This window comes from Salvelinus alpinus, chromosome 8, assembly GCF_045679555.1.
Source record: "Salvelinus alpinus chromosome 8, SLU_Salpinus.1, whole genome shotgun sequence".
Lineage (NCBI taxonomy): Eukaryota > Metazoa > Chordata > Actinopteri > Salmoniformes > Salmonidae > Salvelinus > Salvelinus alpinus.
The window spans coordinates 52,125,898-52,145,828 of NC_092093.1; the positions used below are offsets into that span (position 1 = coordinate 52,125,898).

At 45.7% G+C, this 19,931-nt stretch overlaps 1 protein-coding gene across 3 annotated transcripts in view; it reads left to right on the forward strand.

The window, feature by feature from the left end:
- The window catches only part of LOC139583259 (nuclear receptor coactivator 2-like), a 242,172-nt gene that overhangs the window by 146,434 nt on the left and 75,807 nt on the right, over window positions 1-19,931 (forward strand). For all 3 annotated transcript variants that reach the window (XM_071414135.1, XM_071414136.1, XM_071414137.1), the window contains exons 7-9: window positions 2,025-2,126; window positions 2,955-3,095; window positions 8,861-9,008. In XM_071414135.1, the coding sequence (XP_071270236.1) occupies window positions 2,025-2,126; window positions 2,955-3,095; window positions 8,861-9,008 (391 nt within the window). The remainder of the gene's footprint in view (window positions 1-2,024; window positions 2,127-2,954; window positions 3,096-8,860; window positions 9,009-19,931) is intronic.

Here is a 19,931-nt window from a genome sequence, read left to right on the forward strand (position 1 = left end):
GGACAGGAAGGTGACAGGGTGGGCAGGAGGGGGACAGGGTGGGCAGGAGGGGGACAGGAAGGTGACAGGGTGGGCAGGAGGGGGACAGGAAGGTGACGAGGGGGCAGGAGGGGGACAGGAAGGTGACGACGGGGCAGGAGTGGGACAGGAAGGTGACGAGGGTGCAGGGGGACAGGAACGTGACAGGGTGGGTCATACTGTCATCATGTCCCCTGCTACCTCCTGTTATACTGTCATCATGTCCCCTGCTACCTCCTGTTATACTGTCATCATGTCCCCTGCTACCTCCTGTTATACTGTCATCATGTCCCCTGCTACCTCCTGTTATACTGTCATCATGTCCCCTGCTACCTCCTGTTATACTGTCATCATGTCCCCTGCTACCTCCTGTTATACTGTCATCATGTCCCCTGCTACCTCCTGTTATACTGTCATCATGTCCCCTGCTACATCCTGTTATACTGTCATCATGTCCCCTGCTACCTCCTGTTATACTGTCATCATGTCCCCTGCTACCTCCTGTTATACTGTCATCATGTCCCCTGCTACCTCCTGTTATACTGTCATCATGTCCCCTGCTACATCCTGTTATACTGTCATCATGTCCCCTGCTACCTCCTGTTATACTGTCATCATGTCCCCTGCTACATCCTGTTATACTGTCATCATGTCCCCTGCTACATCCTGTTATACTGTCATCATGTCCCCTGCTACATCCTGTTATACTGTCACCATGTCCCCTGCTACATCCTGTTATACTGTCACCATGTCCCCTGCTACATCCTGTTATATTGTCATCATGTCCCCTGCTACATCCTGTTATACTGTCATCATGTCCCCTGCTACCTCCTGTTATACTGTCATCATGTCCCCTGCTACCTCCTGTTATACTGTCATCATGTCCCCTGCTACATCCTGTCCTACTGTCATCATGTCCCCTGCTACCTCCTGTTATACTGTCATCATGTCCCCTGCTACCTCCTGTTATACTGTCATCATGTCCCCTGCTACATCCTGTTATACTGTCATCATGTCCCCTGCTACCTCCTGTCATCATGTCCCCTGCTACCTCCTGTTATACTGTCATCATGTCCCCTGCTACCTCCTGTTATACTGTCATCATGTCCCCTGCTACCTCCTGTTATACTGTCATCATGTCCCCTGCTACCTCCTGTTATACTGTCATCATGTCCCCTGCTACATCCTGTTATACTGTCATCATGTCCCCTGCTACATCCTGTCCTACTGTCATCATGTCCCCTGCTACATACTGTTATACTGTCATCATGTCCCCTGCTACATCCTGTCATCATGTCCCCTGCTACCTCCTGTTATACTGTCATCATGTCCCCTGCTACATACTGTCATCATGTCCCCTGCTACATACTGTCATCATGTCCCCTGCTACACACTGTCATCATGTCCCCTGCTACATCCTGTCATCATGTCCCCTGCTACCTCCTGCTGTACCAAGGATGTGTCCCAAATGTTACCCTGTTCCCTCTGTAGTGAAGGAGCCCTGCTCCCCACACTCATTAATAACTACTAGATTAATAACAACACATACTGGAAATTAACCGTGTTTCAATTTCTTTCTCCCTCTCTCTCTCCCCCCTCCCTTCTTTCTCCCACCTCTCTCTCTATCCCTCCCACCTCTCTCTCTTCCACACCTCTCTCTCTATCCCTCCCACCTCTCTCTCTTCCACACCTCTCTCTCTATCCCTCCCACCTCTCTCTCTTCCCCACCTCTCTCTCTCTCCCTCCCACCTCTCTCTCTCTCCCTCCCACCTCTCTCTTTCTCCCTCCCACCTCTATCTCTCTCCCTCCCACCTCTCTCTCTCTCCCTCTCACCTCTCTCTCTCTCCCTCCCACCTCTATCTCTCTCCCTCCCACCTCTCTCTCTCTCCCTCCCACCTCTCTCTCTCTCCCTCCCACCTCTCTCTCTCTCCCTCCCACCTCTCTCTCTCTCCCTCCCACCTCTATCTCTCTCCCTCCCACCTCTCTCTCTCTCCCTCTCCTTCTAGACTTCCAGTCATGTCTGATCTGTGTGGCACGCAGGATGCCCATGAAGGCGCGGCCAATTCTTCCCGCGCACGAGAGCTTCACCACCCGCCAGGACCTGCAAGGTAACCAATCACAGCACTAAAATCCTACCACCTGACCTGGCATAAACAATCACACGGCAAGGATCATACCACCAGACCAGACATTAACCAATCACATCCACTGAATCATACCGCCAGGCTGCCAATAACCAATCACACGGCCTGAATAATGTCCAATGCTGTCCACCAGACGGATCTTATCGGAAAACAATCTATAAATGACCAGCAATACCCTAACCAATCACACAGCCAGACTGGTATGTCCAGACATATTATAACCAATTACATTAGTCTTTAAATTAGGTTTCCAGTAACAAAAACTTTTCTCAAGTTGTCGCTGTGAAGAGATATGGTAGAGTGGTCTGAATGCCAGCCCAAAGCCTTGTCAATACCCAACCAGGTGTACCCTGACCCGGGTGTACTGCTGTCCTGGCACCGTACCTGCTCGTTAGTCTGAGCTGTCACTCACCCTGCAGTCTACCTGACAGCTCTGCCTAAGCCTCCATCCATTTATACTGCACACTGACAGGGAGTATGACAGAACAGTGTGTGTGAACGACAGAGAATAGGTCTTTGAGTGTGTAAAACAGATGGACAGTTAGTGTGTGTGTGTGTGTGTGTGTGTGTGTGTGTGTGTGTGTGTGTGTGTGTGTGTGTGTGTGTGTGTGTGTGTGTGTGTGTGTGTGTGTGTGTGTGTGTGTGTGTGTGTGTGTGTGTGTGTGTGTGTGTGTGTGTGTGTGTGTGTGTGTGTGTGCCGTGCCGTGCCGTGCTCAATAACCTGACCTCACGCGTGTGAGCATTTGTGATCAGTAGCCTGCCTCTCTCTCTCTCTCTCCGCTGTGTCCCTAGGTAAGATCACGTCACTAGACACCAGTCTTCTGAGAGCCTCTATGAAGCCTGGCTGGGAAGATCTGGTGAGGAGAAGCATCCAGAGGTTTCACCTACAGAACGACGGAGAGATGTCCTTCGCCAAGAGACACCAACAAGAGGGTGAGACTACCTGACAAGGCCTATATTATCTTAGACTACCAGACGAGGCCTATATCATCTTAGACTACCAGACGAGGCCTATATCATCTTAGACTACCAGACAAGGCCTATATCATATATATATATTATTGGTCTTGAATCCAAGATGGCGTAGCAGTCGGACGTGTCTTTGTCATGTCCTGTCCCGTGTAAATAGTCTTCGTATTTTTCGTGTACATTTCGTATATATTTTAATTTCACTTTCCATCTAGGAACTGAATATACATTCCTACATTCCGCCTCACCCAATGTGGTACGGACCTGCTATTTTTTTATACTTTAGAACCGTAACCCCAAGCAGAAGCTAGCCAGATAACTAGCTACTAGCTAGTAGTCAGTTAGCCACTGCTGCGGTCTTCACCCTCAACTCGGACACAGCCAGCTTCAATACCGGGCCAATACCTGCCAGTCTGCAAGCGCGATATCAACCCAGAGCATATAGGACTGCTTTTTCTCTACCACATCACCGGATTCCTGACGCAAGCTCTGGACAATTACACCGTATCATCACAGCTAGCTAGCTGCACCCGAGTGGCTACTACTGGCTAACACCTCTGTCCCGAAGCAAGCACCAGTTAGCCTTGAGCTAGCCTCGAGCTAGGCCCATCTGCCGGCTAGCTGAAGAGGTCTACCAGCGAATTCTTGGGCTACAATACCAGCTACAAGCTAATTTAGCAATTTTTTTGCCGCTGCTAGTAGCCTTTACCTTCTGCACAGACACCAGCCCTGTTATTAGCCTGGATATTACTCACCAATTTACCAGCATCGGACTGTCTCTCGACAACAACGCCGGATTCCTGCCGTAATCCCTGAGCCACTACTTCTGATCCTCACAGCTAGCTTGCAGCTAGCGCTGCTAGCGCCACTGCCACGAAGCTAGCACCAGTTAGCAAACACAATTCTACAATTCACAACCTCTCTTTCGCCATCACCATCTGGCTTGGATTCTCTGTCGACACGACCACGTCTGAGCAGACCCCCTCCGTCTGAGCAGACCACCCCCCGGGCTACTAACTTTAAACGCCGCGTGCTAGCTTAGTGGAGGCCTCCCTGCTCCATCTACGGCTGCCCCCTGGACACTATGATCACTTGGCTACATAGCTGATGCATGCTTGACTGTCCATTAATTCACGGTACTCCATTCTGTTTATTTGTGTTTTATCTGTCGGCTCTGTGCTTTAACTCAGGATCTGTGTGTAGTTAATCCGACCCTCTCTGCCTAGTCGTCGCCATTTTTACCTGTTGTTGCTGTGTTAGACTAGCACCCTGTTATTGCTGCTGTTATCTTACCTGTTGTTTTAGCTAGCTCTCCCAATCAAGACCTGCAATCACTTTATGCCTTATTGTATGTCTCTCTCAAATATCAATATGCCTTGCATACTGTTGTTCAGGCTAGTTATCATTATCATTGTTTTGGTTTGCAATGGACCCTGTAGTTCCACTCTCCGTACCTCTGATACCTCCTTGGTCCCACCCCCCACACATGCGGTGACCTCACCCATTGAGACCAGCATGTCCAGAGATACAACCTCTCTTATCATCACCCAGTGCCTGGGCTTGCCTCCGCTGTACCCACGCCCCACCATACCCCTGTCTGCACATTATGCCCAGAATCTATTCTACCACGCCCATAAATCTGCTCCTTTTATTCTTTGTCCCCAACGCTCTAGGCGACCAGTTTTGATAGCATTTAGCCGCACCCTCATCCTACTACTCCTCTGTTCCTCGGGTGATGTGGAGGTAAACCCAGGCCCTGCATGTCCCCAGTCACCCTCATTTGTTGACTTCTGTGATCGAAAAAGCCTTGGCCTCATGCATGTCAACATCAGAAGCCTCCTCCCTAAGTTTGCCTTACTCACCGCTTTAGCACACTCTGCCAACCCTGATGTCCTTGCCATGTCCGAATCCTGGCTTAGGAAGGCCACCAAAAATTCTGAGATTTCCATACCCAACTATAACACTTTCCGTCAAGATAGAACTGCCAAAGGGGGAGGAGTTGCAATCTACTGCAGAGATAGCCTGCAAAGTTCTGTCATACTTTCCAGGTCTATGCCCAAACAGTTCGAACTTCTAATTTTAAAAATGAATCTCTCCAGAAATAAGTCTCTCACTGTTGCCGCCTGCTACCGACCCCCCTCTGCTCCCAGCTGTGCCCTGGACACCATCTGTGAATTGATCGCTCCCCATCTAGCTTCAGAGTTTGTTCTGTTAGGTGACCTAAACTGGGATATGCTTAACACCCCGGCAGTCCTACAATCCAAGCTTGATGCCCTCAATCTCACACAAATCATCAAGGAACCCACCAGGTACAACCCTAAATCTGTAAACATGGGCACCCTAATAGACATTATCCTGACCAACCTGCCCTCCAAATACACCTCTGCTGTCTTCAATCAAGATCTCAGCGATCACTGCCTCATTGCCTGTATCCGCCACGGGTCCGCGGTCAAACGACCACCCCTCATCACTGTCAAACGCTCCCTAAAACACTTCTGCGAGCAGGCCTTTCTAATCGACCTGGCCCGGGTACCCTGGAAGGATATTGACCTCATCCCGTCAGTTGAGGATGCCTGGTCATTCTTTAAATGTTACTTCCTCACCATATTAGACAAGCATGCTCCGTTCAAAAACTGCAGAACCAAGAACAGATATAGCCCTTGGTTCACTCCAGACCTGACTGCCCTCGACCAGCACAAAAACATCCTGTGGCGAACTGCAATAGCATCGAAGAGCCCCCGCGATATGCAACTGTTCAGGGAAGTCAGGAACCAATACACGCAGTCAGTCAGGAAAGCAAAGGCCAGCTTTTTCAAGCAGAAATTTGCATCCTGTAGCTCTAACTCCAAAAAGTTCTGGGATACTGTAAAGTCCATGGAGAACAAGAGCACCTCCTCCCAGCTGCCCACTGCACTGAGGCTAGGTAACACGGTCACCACCGATAAATCCGTGATAATCGAAGACTTCAACAAGCATTTCTCAATGGCTGGCCATGCCTTCCTCCTGGCGACTCCAACCTTGGCCAACAGCCCCGCCCCCTCCGCTGCTACTCGCCCAAGCCTCCCCAGCTTCTCCTTTACCCAAATCCAGATAGCAGATGTTCTGAAAGAGCTGGAAAACCTGGACCCATACAAATCAGCTGGGCTTGACAATCTGGACCCCCTATTTCTGAAACTGTCCGCCGCCATTGTCGCACCCCCTATCACCAGCCTGTTCAACCTCTCCTTCGTATCATCTGAGATCCCCAAGGATTGGAAAGCTGCCGCGGTCATCCCCCTCTTCAAAGGGGGAGACACCCTGGACCCAAACTGTTACAGACCTATATCCATCCTGCCCTGCCTATCTAAGGTCTTCGAAAGCCAAGTCAACAAACAGATCACTGACCATCTCGAATCCCACCGTACCTTCTCCGCTGTGCAATCCGGTTTCCGAGCCGGTCATGGGTGCACCTCAGCCACGCTCAAGGTACTAAACGATATCATAACCGCCATCGATAAAAGACATTACTGTGCAGCCGTCTTCATCGACCTGGCCAAGGCTTTCGACTCTGTCAATCACCATATTCTTATCGGCAGACTCAGTAGCCTCGGTTTTTCTAATGACTGCCTTGCCTGGTTCACCAACTACTTTGCAGACAGAGTTCAGTGTGTCAAATCGGAGGGCATGTTGTCCGGTCCTCTGGCAGTCTCTATGGGGGTACCACAGGGTTCAATTCTCGGGCCGACTCTTTTCTCTGTATACATCAATGATGTTGCTCTTGCTGCGGGCGATTCCCTGATCCACCTCTACGCAGACGACACCATTCTATATACTTCCGGCCCTTCCTTGGACACTGTGCTATCTAACCTCCAAACGAGCTTCAATGCCATACAACACTCCTTCCGTGGCCTCCAACTGCTCTTAAACGCTAGTAAAACCAAATGCATGCTTTTCAACCGTTCGCTGCCTGCAACAGCACGCCCGACTAGCATCACCACCCTGGACGGTTCCGACCTAGAATATGTGGACATCTATAAGTACCTAGGTGTCTGGCTAGACTGCAAACTCTCCTTCCAGACTCATATCAAACATCTCCAATCCAAAATCAAATCAAGAATCGGCTTTCTATTCCGCAACAAAGCCTCCTTCACTCACGCCGCCAAACTTACCCTAGTAAAACTGACTATCCTACCGATCCTCGACTTCGGCGATGTCATCTACAAAATAGCTTCCAATACTCTACTCAGCAAACTGGATGCAGTTTATCACAGTGCCATTCGTTTTGTTACTAAAGCACCTTATACGACCCACCACTGCGACCTGTATGCCCTAGTCGGCTGGCCCTCGCTACATGTTCGTCGTCAGACCCACTGGCTCCAGGTCATCTACAAGGCTATGCTAGGTAAAGTCCTGCCTTATCTCAGTTCACTGGTCACGATGGCTACACCCACCCGCAACACGCGCTCCAGCAGGTGTATCTCACTGATCATCCCTAAAGCCAAAACCTCATTTGGACGCCTTTCCTTCCAGTTCTCTGCTGCCTGCGACTGGAACGAATTGCAAAAATCTCTGAAGTTGGAGACTTTTATCTCCCTCAACAACTTTAAAAATCTGCTATCCGAGCAGCTAACCGATCGCTGCAGCTGTACATAGTCCATCTGTAAACTACCCACCCAATTTACCTACCTCACCCCCCATACTGCTTTTATTTATTTACTTTTCTGCTCTTTTGCACACCAGTATCTCTTCTTGCACATGATCATCTGATGATTTATCACTCCAGTGTTAATCTGCTAAATTGTAATTATTCGATTTATTGCCTACCTCATGCCTTTTGCACACATTGTATATAGATTATCTTTTTTTTCTACCATGTTATTGACTTGTTTATTGTTTACTCCATGTGTAACTCTGTGTTGTCTGTTCACACTGCTATGCTTTATCTTGGCCAGGTCGCAGTTGCAAATGAGAACTTGTTCTCAACTAGCCTACCTGGTTAAATAAAGGTGAAATAAAAAAATAAAAAAATCATCTTAGACTACCAGACGAGGCCTATATCATCTTAGACTACCAGACGAGGCCTATATCATCTTAGACTACCAGACAAGGCCTATATCATCTTAGACTACCAGACGAGGCCTATATCATCTTAGACTACCAGACAAGGCCTATATCATCTTAGACTACCAGACGAGGCCTATATCATCTTAGACTACCAGACAAGGCCTATATCATCTTAGACTACCAGACAAGGCCTATATCATCTTAGACTACCAGACAAGGCCTATATCATCTTAGACTACCAGACAAGGCCTATATCATCTTAGACTACCAGACAAGGCCTATATCATCTTAGACTACCAGACGAGGCTTATATCATTTTAGACTACCAGACGAGGCCTATATCATCTTAGACTACCAGACGAGGCTTATATCATCTTAGACTACCAGACGAGGCTTATATCATTTTAGACTACCTGACCAGGCCTATATCATTTTAGTCTACCTGACCAGGCCTATATCATTTTAGTCTACCTGACCAGGCCTATATCATTTTAGAGAATCACAACACATCATGTTAGTCCTTGAATCCCAAAGCTCCGTCCATCAATTTGAGTGGTTACATTTCTCCAGCCCCGTCACTCAGCTGTTTACCAAACAATGTGATGGGGTGACCGCTTTGTTGTCGTTTGAATCCCAGATTCCCTTTTTAATATATTAGGTCCTTCCCCGTGTGTGTCTCTTTCCAGTGTTGCATCACGGCCAGGCATTCAGCCCCATCTACAGGTTCTCTCTGTCGGACGGGACCATCGTGTCGGCTCACACCAAGAGCAAGCTGGTCCGCTCCCCTGCCACCAGCGAACCTCAGCTCTACATGTCTCTACACCTGCTACAGAGGTACGTACCCTGACCCCTAACCTCTGACCCCTAACCCCAGCTCTACATGTCTCTACACCTGCTACAGAGGTACGTTCCCTATCCCCTGACCCCTAACCCCAGCTCTACATGTCTCTACACCTGCTACAGAGGTACATACCCTGACCCCTGACCTCTGACCCCTAACCCCTGACCCCTAACCCCAGCTCTACATGTCTCTACACCTGCTACAGAGGTACGTTCCCTATCCCCTGACCTCTGACCCCTGACCCCTAACCCCAGCTCTACATGTCTCTACACCTGCTACAGAGGTACGTACCCTGACCCCTAACCCAGAGCGTGGTTTACATTAGGGTTTCAGGGTGTAACTAGAGTGGTTTACATTAGGGTTTCAGGGTGTAACTAGAGTGGTTTACATTAGGGTTTCAGGGTGTAACTAGAGTGGTTTACATTATGGGTTCAGGGTGTAACTAGAGTGGTTTACATTAGGGTTTCAGGGTGTAACTAGAGTGGTTTACATTAGGGTTTCAGGGTGTAACTAGAGTGGTTTACATTAGGGTTTCAGGGTGTAACTAGAGTGGTTTACATTAGGGTTTCAGGGTGTAACTAGAGTGGTTTACATTAGGGTTTCAGGGTGTAACTAGAGTGGTTTACATTAGGGTTTCAGGGGTGTAACTAGAGTGGTTTACATTAGGGTTTCAGGGTGTAACTAGAGTGGTTTACATTAGGGTTTCAGGGTGTAACTAGAGTGGTTTACATTAGGGTTTCAGGGGTGTAACTAGAGTGGTTTACGTTAGGGTTTCAGGGTGTAACTAGAGTGGTTTACATTAGGGTTTCAGGGTGTAACTAGAGTGGTTTACATTAGGGTTTCAGGGTGTAACTAGAGTGGTTTACATTAGGGTTTCAGGGGTGTAACTAGAGTGGTTTACATTAGGGTTTCAGGGTGTAACTAGAGTGGTTTACATTAGGGTTTCAGGGTGTAACTAGAGTGGTTTACATTAGGGTTTCAGGGTGTAACTAGAGTGGTTTACATTAGGGTTTCAGGGTGTAACTAGAGTGGTTTACATTAGGGTTTCAGGGTGTAACTAGAGTGGTTTACATTAGGGTTTCAAGGGTGTAACTAGAGTGGTTTACATTAGGGTTTCAGGGTGTAACTAGAGTGGTTTACATTAGGGTTTCAGGGTGTAACTAGAGTGGTCTACATTAGGGTTTCAGGGTGTAACTAGAGTGGTTTACATTAGGGTTTCCAGGGTGTAACTAGAGTGGTTTACATTAGGGTTTCAGGGTGTAACTAGAGTGGTTTACATTAGGGTTTCAGGGTGTAACTAGAGTGGTTTACATTAGGGTTTCCAGGGTGTAACTAGAGTGGTTTACATTAGGGTTTCCAGGGTGTAACTAGAGTGGTTTACATTAGGGTTTCAGGGTGTAACTAGAGTGGTTTACATTAGGGTTTCAGGGTGTAACTAGAGTGGTCTACATTAGGGTTTCAGGGTGTAACTAGAGTGGTTTACATTAGGGTTTCCAGGGTGTAACTAGAGTGGTTTACGTTAGGGTTTCAGGGTGTAACTAGAGTGGTTTACATTAGGGTTTCAGGGTGTAACTAGAGTGGTTTACATTAGGGTTTCAGGGTGTAACTAGAGTGGTTTACATTAGGGTTTCAGGGGTGTAACTAGAGTGGTTTACATTAGGGTTTCAGGGGTGTAACTAGAGTGGTTTACATTAGGGTTTCAGGGTGTAACTAGAGTGGTTTACATTAGGGTTTCAGGGTGTAACTAGAGTGGTTTACATTAGGGTTTCAGGGTGTAACTAGAGTGGTTTACATTAGGGTTTCCAGGGTGTAACTAGAGTGGTTTACATTAGGGTTTCAGGGTGTAACTAGAGTGGTTTACATTAGGGTTTCAGGGTGTAACTAGAGTGGTTTACATTAGGGTTTCCAGGGTGTAACTAGAGTGGTTTACAATAGGGTTTCAGGGTGTAACTAGAGTGGTTTACATTAGGGTTTCAGGGTGTAACTAGAGTGGTTTACATTAGGGTTTCAGGGTGTAACTAGAGTGGTTTACATTAGGGTTTCAGGGTGTAACTAGAGTGGTTTACATTAGGGTTTCAGGGTATAACTAGAGTGGTTTACATTAGAGTTTCAGGGTGTAACTAGAGTGGTTTACATTAGGGTTTCAGGGTGTAACTAGAGTGGTTTACATTAGGGTTTCAAGGGTGTAACTAGAGTGGTTTACATTAGGGTTTCAGGGTGTAACTAGAGTGGTTTACATTAGGGTTTCAGGGTGTAACTAGAGTGGTCTACATTAGGGTTTCAGGGTGTAACTAGAGTGGTCTACATTAGGGTTTCAGGGTGTAACTAGAGTGGTTTACATTAGGGTTTCCAGGGTGTAACTAGAGTGGTTTACGTTAGGGTTTCAGGGTGTAACTAGTGTGGTTTACATTAGGGTTTCAGGGTGTAACTAGAGTGGTTTACATTAGGGTTTCAGGGTGTAACTAGAGTGGTTTACATTAGGGTTTCAGGGGTGTAACTAGAGTGGTTTACATTAGGGTTTCAGGGTGTAACTAGAGTGGTTTACATTAGGGTTTCAGGGTGTAACTAGAGTGGTTTACATTAGGGTTTCAGGGTGTAACTAGAGTGGTTTACATTAGGGTTTCAGGGTGTAACTAGAGTGGTTTACATTAGGGTTTCAGGGTGTAACTAGAGTGGTTTACATTAGGGTTTCCAGGGTGTAACTAGAGTGGTTTACATTAGGGTTTCAGGGTGTAACTAGAGTGGTTTACATTAGGGTTTCCAGGGTGTAACTAGAGTGGTTTACATTAGGGTTTCAGGGTGTAACTAGAGTGGTTTACATTAGGGTTTCAGGGTGTAACTAGAGTGGTTTACATTAGGGTTTCAGGGTGTAACTAGAGTGGTTTACATTAGGGTTTCCAGGGTGTAACTAGAGTGGTTTACATTAGGGTTTCAGGGTGTAACTAGAGTGGTTTACATTAGGGTTTCAGGGTGTAACTAGAGTGGTTTACATTAGGGTTTCAGGGTGTAACTAGAGTGGTTTACATTAGGGTTTCAGGGTGTAACTAGAGTGGTTTACATTAGGGTTTCAGGGTATAACTAGAGTGGTTTACATTAGAGTTTCAGGGTGTAACTAGAGTGGTTTACATTAGGGTTTCAGGGTGTAACTAGAGTGGTTTACATTAGGGTTTCAGGGGTGTAACTAGAGTGGTTTACGTTAGGGTTTCAGGGTGTAACTAGAGTGGTTTACATTAGGGTTTCAGGGGTGTAACTAGAGTGGTTTACATTAGGGTTTCAGGGTGTAACTAGAGTGGTTTACATTAGGGTTTCAGGGTGTAACTAGAGTGGTTTACATTAGGGTTTCAGGGTGTAACTAGAGTGGTTTACATTAGGGTTTCAGGGTGTAACTAGAGTGGTTTACATTAGGGTTTCAGGGTGTAACTAGAGTGGTTTACATTAGGGTTTCAGGGTGTAACTAGAGTGGTTTACATTAGGGTTTCAGGGTGTAACTAGAGTGGTTTACATTAGGGTTTCAGGGTGTAACTAGAGTGGTCTACATTATGGTTTCAGGGTGTAACTAGAGTGGTTTACATTAGGGTTTCCAGGGTGTAACTAGAGTGGTTTACATTAGGGTTTCAGGGTGTAACTAGAGTGGTTTACATTAGGGTTTCAGGGTGTAACTAGAGTGGTTTACATTAGGGTTTCAGGGTGTAACTAGAGTGGTTTACATTAGGGTTTCAGGGTGTAACTAGAGTGGTTTACATTAGGGTTTCAGGGTGTAACTAGAGTGGTTTACATTAGGGTTTCAGGGTGTAACTAGAGTGGTTTACATTAGGGTTTCAGGGTGTAACTAGAGTGGTTTACATTAGGGTTTCAGGGTGTAACTAGAGTGGTCTACATTAGGGTTTCAGGGTGTAACTAGAGTGGTTTACATTAGGGTCTCCAGGGTGTAACTAGAGTGGTTTACATTAGGGTTTCAGGGTGTAACTAGAGTGGTTTACATTAGGGTTTCAGGGTGTAACTAGAGTGGTTTACATTAGGGTTTCAGGGGTGTAACTAGAGTGGTTTACATTAGGGTTTCAGGGTGTAACTAGAGTGGTTTACATTAGGGTTTCAGGGTGTAACTAGAGTGGTTTACATTAGGGTTTCAGGGGTGTAACTAGAGTGTTTTACATTAGGGTTTCATGGTGTAACTAGTGTGGTTTACATTAGGGTTTCAGGGTGTAACTAGAGTGGTTTACATTAGGGTTTCAGGGTGTAACTAGAGTGGTTTACATTAGGGTTTCAGGGTGTAACTAGAGTGGTTTACATTAGGCTTTCAGGGGTGTAACTAGAGTGGTTTACATTAGGGTTTCAGGGTGTAACTAGAGTGGTTTACATTAGGGTTTCAGGGTGTAACTAGAGTGGTTTACATTAGGGTTTCAGGGTGTAACTAGAGTGGTTTACATTAGGGTTTCAGGATGTAACTAGAGTGGTTTAAATTAGGGTTTCAGGGTGTAACTAGAGTGGTTTACATTAGGGTTTCAGGGTGTAACTAGAGTGGTTTACATTAGGGTTTCAGGGTGTAACTAGAGTGGTTTACATTAGGGTTTCAGGGTGTAACTAGAGTGGTTTACATTAGGGTTTCCAGGGTGTAACTAGAGTGTTTTACATTAGGGTTTCATGGTGTAACTAGTGTGGTTTACATTAGGGTTTCAGGGTGTAACTAGAGTGGTTTAAATTAGGGTTTCAGGGGTGTAACTAGAGTGGTTTACATTAGGGTTTCAGGGTGTAACTAGAGTGGTTTACATTAGGGTTTCAGGGTGTAACTAGAGTGGTTTACATTAGGGTTTCCAGGGTGTAACTAGAGTGGTTTACATTAGGGTTTCAGGGTGTAACTAGAGTGGTTTACATTAGGGTTTCAGGGTGTAACTAGAGTGGTCTACATTAGGGTTTCAGGGTGTAACTAGAGTGGTTTACATTAGGGTTTCCAGGGTGTAACTAGAGTGGTTTACGTTAGGGTTTCAGGGTGTAACTAGTGTGGTTTACATTAGGGTTTCAGGGTGTAACTAGAGTGGTTTACATTAGGGTTTCAGGGTGTAACTAGAGTGGTTTACATTAGGGTTTCAGGGGTGTAACTAGAGTGGTTTACATTAGGGTTTCAGGGTGTAACTAGAGTGGTTTACATTAGGGTTTCAGGGTGTAACTAGAGTGGTTTACATTAGGGTTTCAGGGTGTAACTAGAGTGGTTTACATTAGGGTTTCAGGGTGTAACTAGAGTGGTTTACATTAGGGTTTCCAGGGTGTAACTAGAGTGGTTTACATTAGGGTTTCAGGGTGTAACTAGAGTGGTTTACATTAGGGTTTCAGGGTGTAACTAGAGTGGTTTACATTAGGGTTTCCAGGGTGTAACTAGAGTGGTTTACATTAGGGTTTCAGGGTGTAACTAGAGTGGTTTACATTAGGGTTTCAGGGTGTAACTAGAGTGGTTTACATTAGGGTTTCAGGGTGTAACTAGAGTGGTTTACATTAGGGTTTCAGGGTGTAACTAGAGTGGTTTACATTAGGGTTTCAGGGTATAACTAGAGTGGTTTACATTAGAGTTTCAGGGTGTAACTAGAGTGGTTTACATTAGGGTTTCAGGGTGTAACTAGAGTGGTTTACATTAGGGTTTCAGGGGTGTAACTAGAGTGGTTTACGTTAGGGTTTCAGGGTGTAACTAGAGTGGTTTACATTAGGGTTTCAGGGGTGTAACTAGAGTGGTTTACATTAGGGTTTCAGGGTGTAACTAGAGTGGTTTACATTAGGGTTTCAGGGTGTAACTAGAGTGGTTTACATTAGGGTTTCAGGGTGTAACTAGAGTGGTTTACATTAGGGTTTCAGGGTGTAACTAGAGTGGTTTACATTAGGGTTTCAGGGTGTAACTAGAGTGGTTTACATTAGGGTTTCAGGGTGTAACTAGAGTGGTTTACATTAGGGTTTCAGGGTGTAACTAGAGTGGTTTACATTAGGGTTTCAGGGTGTAACTAGAGTGGTCTACATTATGGTTTCAGGGTGTAACTAGAGTGGTTTACATTAGGGTTTCCAGGGTGTAACTAGAGTGGTTTACATTAGGGTTTCAGGGTGTAACTAGAGTGGTTTACATTAGGGTTTCAGGGTGTAACTAGAGTGGTTTACATTAGGGTTTCAGGGTGTAACTAGAGTGGTTTACATTAGGGTTTCAGGGTGTAACTAGAGTGGTTTACATTAGGGTTTCAGGGTGTAACTAGAGTGGTTTACATTAGGGTTTCAGGGTGTAACTAGAGTGGTTTACATTAGGGTTTCAGGGTGTAACTAGAGTGGTTTACATTAGGGTTTCAGGGTGTAACTAGAGTGGTCTACATTAGGGTTTCAGGTTGTAACTAGAGTGGTTTACATTAGGGTCTCCAGGGTGTAACTAGAGTGGTTTACATTAGGGTTTCAGGGTGTAACTAGAGTGGTTTACATTAGGGTTTCAGGGTGTAACTAGAGTGGTTTACATTAGGGTTTCAGGGGTGTAACTAGAGTGGTTTACATTAGGGTTTCAGGGTGTAACTAGAGTGGTTTACATTAGGGTTTCAGGGTGTAACTAGAGTGGTTTACATTAGGGTTTCAGGGGTGTAACTAGAGTGTTTTACATTAGGGTTTCATGGTGTAACTAGTGTGGTTTACATTAGGGTTTCAGGGTGTAACTAGAGTGGTTTACATTAGGGTTTCAGGGTGTAACTAGAGTGGTTTACATTAGGGTTTCAGGGTGTAACTAGAGTGGTTTACATTAGGCTTTCAGGGGTGTAACTAGAGTGGTTTACATTAGGGTTTCAGGGTGTAACTAGAGTGGTTTACATTAGGGTTTCAGGGTGTAACTAGAGTGGTTTACATTAGGGTTTCAGGGTGTAACTAGAGTGGTTTACATTAGGGTTTCAGGATGTAACTAGAGTGGTTTAAATTAGGGTTTCAGGGTGTAACTAGAGTGGTTTACATTAGGGTTTCAGGGTGTAACTAGAGTGGTTTACATTAGGGTTTCAGGGTGTAACTAGAGTGGTTTACATTAGGGTTTCAGGGTGTAACTAGAGTGGTTTACATTAGGGTTTCCAGGGTGTAACTAGAGTGTTTTACATTAGGGTTTCATGGTGTAACTAGTGTGGTTTACATTAGGGTTTCAGGGTGTAACTAGAGTGGTTTAAATTAGGGTTTCAGGGGTGTAACTAGAGTGGTTTACATTAGGGTTTCAGGGTGTAACTAGAGTGGTTTACATTAGGGTTTCAGGGTGTAACTAGAGTGGTTTACATTAGGGTTTCAGGGGTGTAACTAGAGTGGTTTACATTAGGGTTTCAGGGTGTAACTAGAGTGGTTTACATTAGGCTTTCAGGGGTGTAACTAGAGTGGTTTACATTAGGGTTTCAGGGTGTAACTAGAGTGGTTTACATTAGGGTTTCAGGGTGTAACTAGAGTGGTTTACATTGGGGTTTCAGGGTGTAACTAGAGTGGTTTACATTAGGGTTTCAGGGTGTAACTAGAGTGGTTTACATTAGGGTTTCAGGGTGTAACTAGAGTGGTTTACATTAGGGTTTCAGGGTGTAACTAGAGTGGTTTACATTAGGGTTTCAGGGTGTAACTAGAGTGGTTTACATTAGGGTTTCAGGGTGTAACTAGAGTGGTTTACATTAGGGTTTCAGGGTGTAACTAGAGTGGTTTACATTAGGGTTTCAGGGTGTAACTAGAGTGGTCTACATTATGGTTTCAGGGTGTAACTAGAGTGGTTTACATTAGGGTTTCCAGGGTGTAACTAGAGTGGTTTACATTAGGGTTTCAGGGTGTAACTAGAGTGGTTTACATTAGGGTTTCAGGGTGTAACTAGAGTGGTTTACATTAGGGTTTCAGGGTGTAACTAGAGTGGTTTACATTAGGGTTTCAGGGTGTAACTAGAGTGGTTTACATTAGGGTTTCAGGGTGTAACTAGAGTGGTTTACATTAGGGTTTCAGGGTGTAACTAGAGTGGTTTACATTAGGGTTTCAGGGTGTAACTAGAGTGGTTTACATTAGGGTTTCAGGGTGTAACTAGAGTGGTCTACATTAGGGTTTCAGGTTGTAACTAGAGTGGTTTACATTAGGGTCTCCAGGGTGTAACTAGAGTGGTTTACATTAGGGTTTCAGGGTGTAACTAGAGTGGTTTACATTAGGGTTTCAGGGTGTAACTAGAGTGGTTTACATTAGGGTTTCAGGGGTGTAACTAGAGTGGTTTACATTAGGGTTTCAGGGTGTAACTAGAGTGGTTTACATTAGGGTTTCAGGGTGTAACTAGAGTGGTTTACATTAGGGTTTCAGGGGTGTAACTAGAGTGTTTTACATTAGGGTTTCATGGTGTAACTAGTGTGGTTTACATTAGGGTTTCAGGGTGTAACTAGAGTGGTTTACATTAGGGTTTCAGGGTGTAACTAGAGTGGTTTACATTAGGGTTTCAGGGTGTAACTAGAGTGGTTTACATTAGGCTTTCAGGGGTGTAACTAGAGTGGTTTACATTAGGGTTTCAGGGTGTAACTAGAGTGGTTTACATTAGGGTTTCAGGGTGTAACTAGAGTGGTTTACATTAGGGTTTCAGGGTGTAACTAGAGTGGTTTACATTAGGGTTTCAGGATGTAACTAGAGTGGTTTAAATTAGGGTTTCAGGGTGTAACTAGAGTGGTTTACATTAGGGTTTCAGGGTGTAACTAGAGTGGTTTACATTAGGGTTTCAGGGTGTAACTAGAGTGGTTTACATTAGGGTTTCAGGGTGTAACTAGAGTGGTTTACATTAGGGTTTCCAGGGTGTAACTAGAGTGTTTTACATTAGGGTTTCATGGTGTAACTAGTGTGGTTTACATTAGGGTTTCAGGGTGTAACTAGAGTGGTTTAAATTAGGGTTTCAGGGGTGTAACTAGAGTGGTTTACATTAGGGTTTCAGGGTGTAACTAGAGTGGTTTACATTAGGGTTTCAGGGTGTAACTAGAGTGGTTTACATTAGGGTTTCAGGGGTGTAACTAGAGTGGTTTACATTAGGGTTTCAGGGTGTAACTAGAGTGGTTTACATTAGGGTTTCATGGTGTAACTAGTGTGGTTTACATTAGGGTTTCCAGGGTGTAACTAGAGTGGTTTACATTAGGGTATCAGGGTGTAACTAGAGTGGTTTACATTAGGGTTTCAGGGGTGTAACTAGAGTGGTTTACATTAGGGTTTCAGGGTGTAACTAGAGTGGTTTACATTAGGGTTTCAGGGGTGTAACTAGAGTGGTTTACATTAGGGTTTCAGGGTGTAACTAGAGTGGTTTACATTAGGGTTTCAGGGTGTAACTAGAGTGGTTTACATTAGGGTTTCATGGTGTAACTAGTGTGGTTTACATTAGGGTTTCAGGGTGTAACTAGAGTGGTTTACATTAGGGTTTCAGGGGTGTAACTAGAGTGGTTTACATTAGGGTTTCAGGGTGTAACTAGAGTGGTTTACATTAGGGTTTCAGGGTGTAACTAGAGTGGTTTACATTAGGCTTTCAGGGGTGTAACTAGAGTGGTTTACATTGGGGTTTCAGGGTGTAACTAGAGTGGTTTACATTAGGGTTTCAGGGTGTAACTAGAGTGGTTTACATTAGGGTTTCAGGGTGTAACTAGAGTGGTTTACATTGGGGTTTCAGGGTGTAACTAGAGTGGTTTACATTAGGGTTTCAGGGTGTAACTAGAGTGGTTTACATTAGGGTTTCAGGGTGTAACTAGTGTGGTTTACATTAGGGTTTCATGGTGTAACTAGAGTGGTTTACATTAGGGTTTCAGGGTGTAACTAGAGTGGTTTACATTAGGGTTTCAGGGTGTAACTAGAGTGGTTTACATTAGGGTTTCAGGGTGTAACTAGAGTGGTTTACATTAGGGTTTCAGGGTGTAACTAGAGTGGTTTACATTGGGGTTTCAGGGTGTAACTAGAGTGGTTTACATTAGGGTTTCAGGGTGTAGGGTGGGGACCTGTCTGTTACTCTATAGGGACCTGTTTGTCCCAAGGGGTGGGGTGGGGGGGTCATTACATGGGGACTGAACTACACTCTGAATAGAGGATGTTCCTTTGTCCCAAATGGCGACTTTGACGGGGGTGGGGGCCATATCCCAAATGGCGACTTTGACGGGGGTGGGGGCCACGTCCCAAATGGTGACTTTGACGGGGGTAGGGGCCACGTCCCAAATGGCGACTTTGACGGGGGTGGGGGCCACGTCCCAAATGGCGACTTTGACAGGGGTTGGGGCCACGTCCCAAATGGTGACTTTGACGGGGGTGGGGGCCACGTCCCAAATGGTGACTTTGACGGGGGTGGGGGCCACGTCCCAAATGGTGACTTTGACGGGGGTGGGGGCCACGTCCCAAATGGCGACTTTGAAGGGGGTGGAGGCCACGTCCCAAATGGCGACTTTGACGGGGGTTGGGGCCATGTCCCAAATGGCGACTTTGACGGGGTGGGGGCCACGTCCCAAATGGCGACTTTGACGGGGGTGGGGGCCACGTCCCAAATGGCGACTTTGACGGGGTGGGGGCCACGTCCCAAATGGCGACTTTGACGGGGGTGGGGGCCATGTCCCAAATGGCGACTTTGACGGGGTGGGGGCCACGTCCCAAATGGCGACTTTGACGGGGGTGGGGGCCACATAAAAATCTGAACTCATCATTAGGGGCAGCAGTATATATACGTACCCACAAATGCAGTCAACTGCTTTGTGAAATTTATCCATTTGTGCAGTTAAATTACTTTAAATTACTTTGTGCAGTTAAATTACTTTAAATTACTTTGTGCAGTTAAATTATTTTAAATTACTTTGTGCAGTTAAATTACTTTAAATTACTTCACTAAATGCATTGTACCTGTAGTCTGGGCCGGCCCCAGACGTTTTTGGGCCTAAAAGCGAGATTTGGTTGGTGGGGTCCCCCGTCTC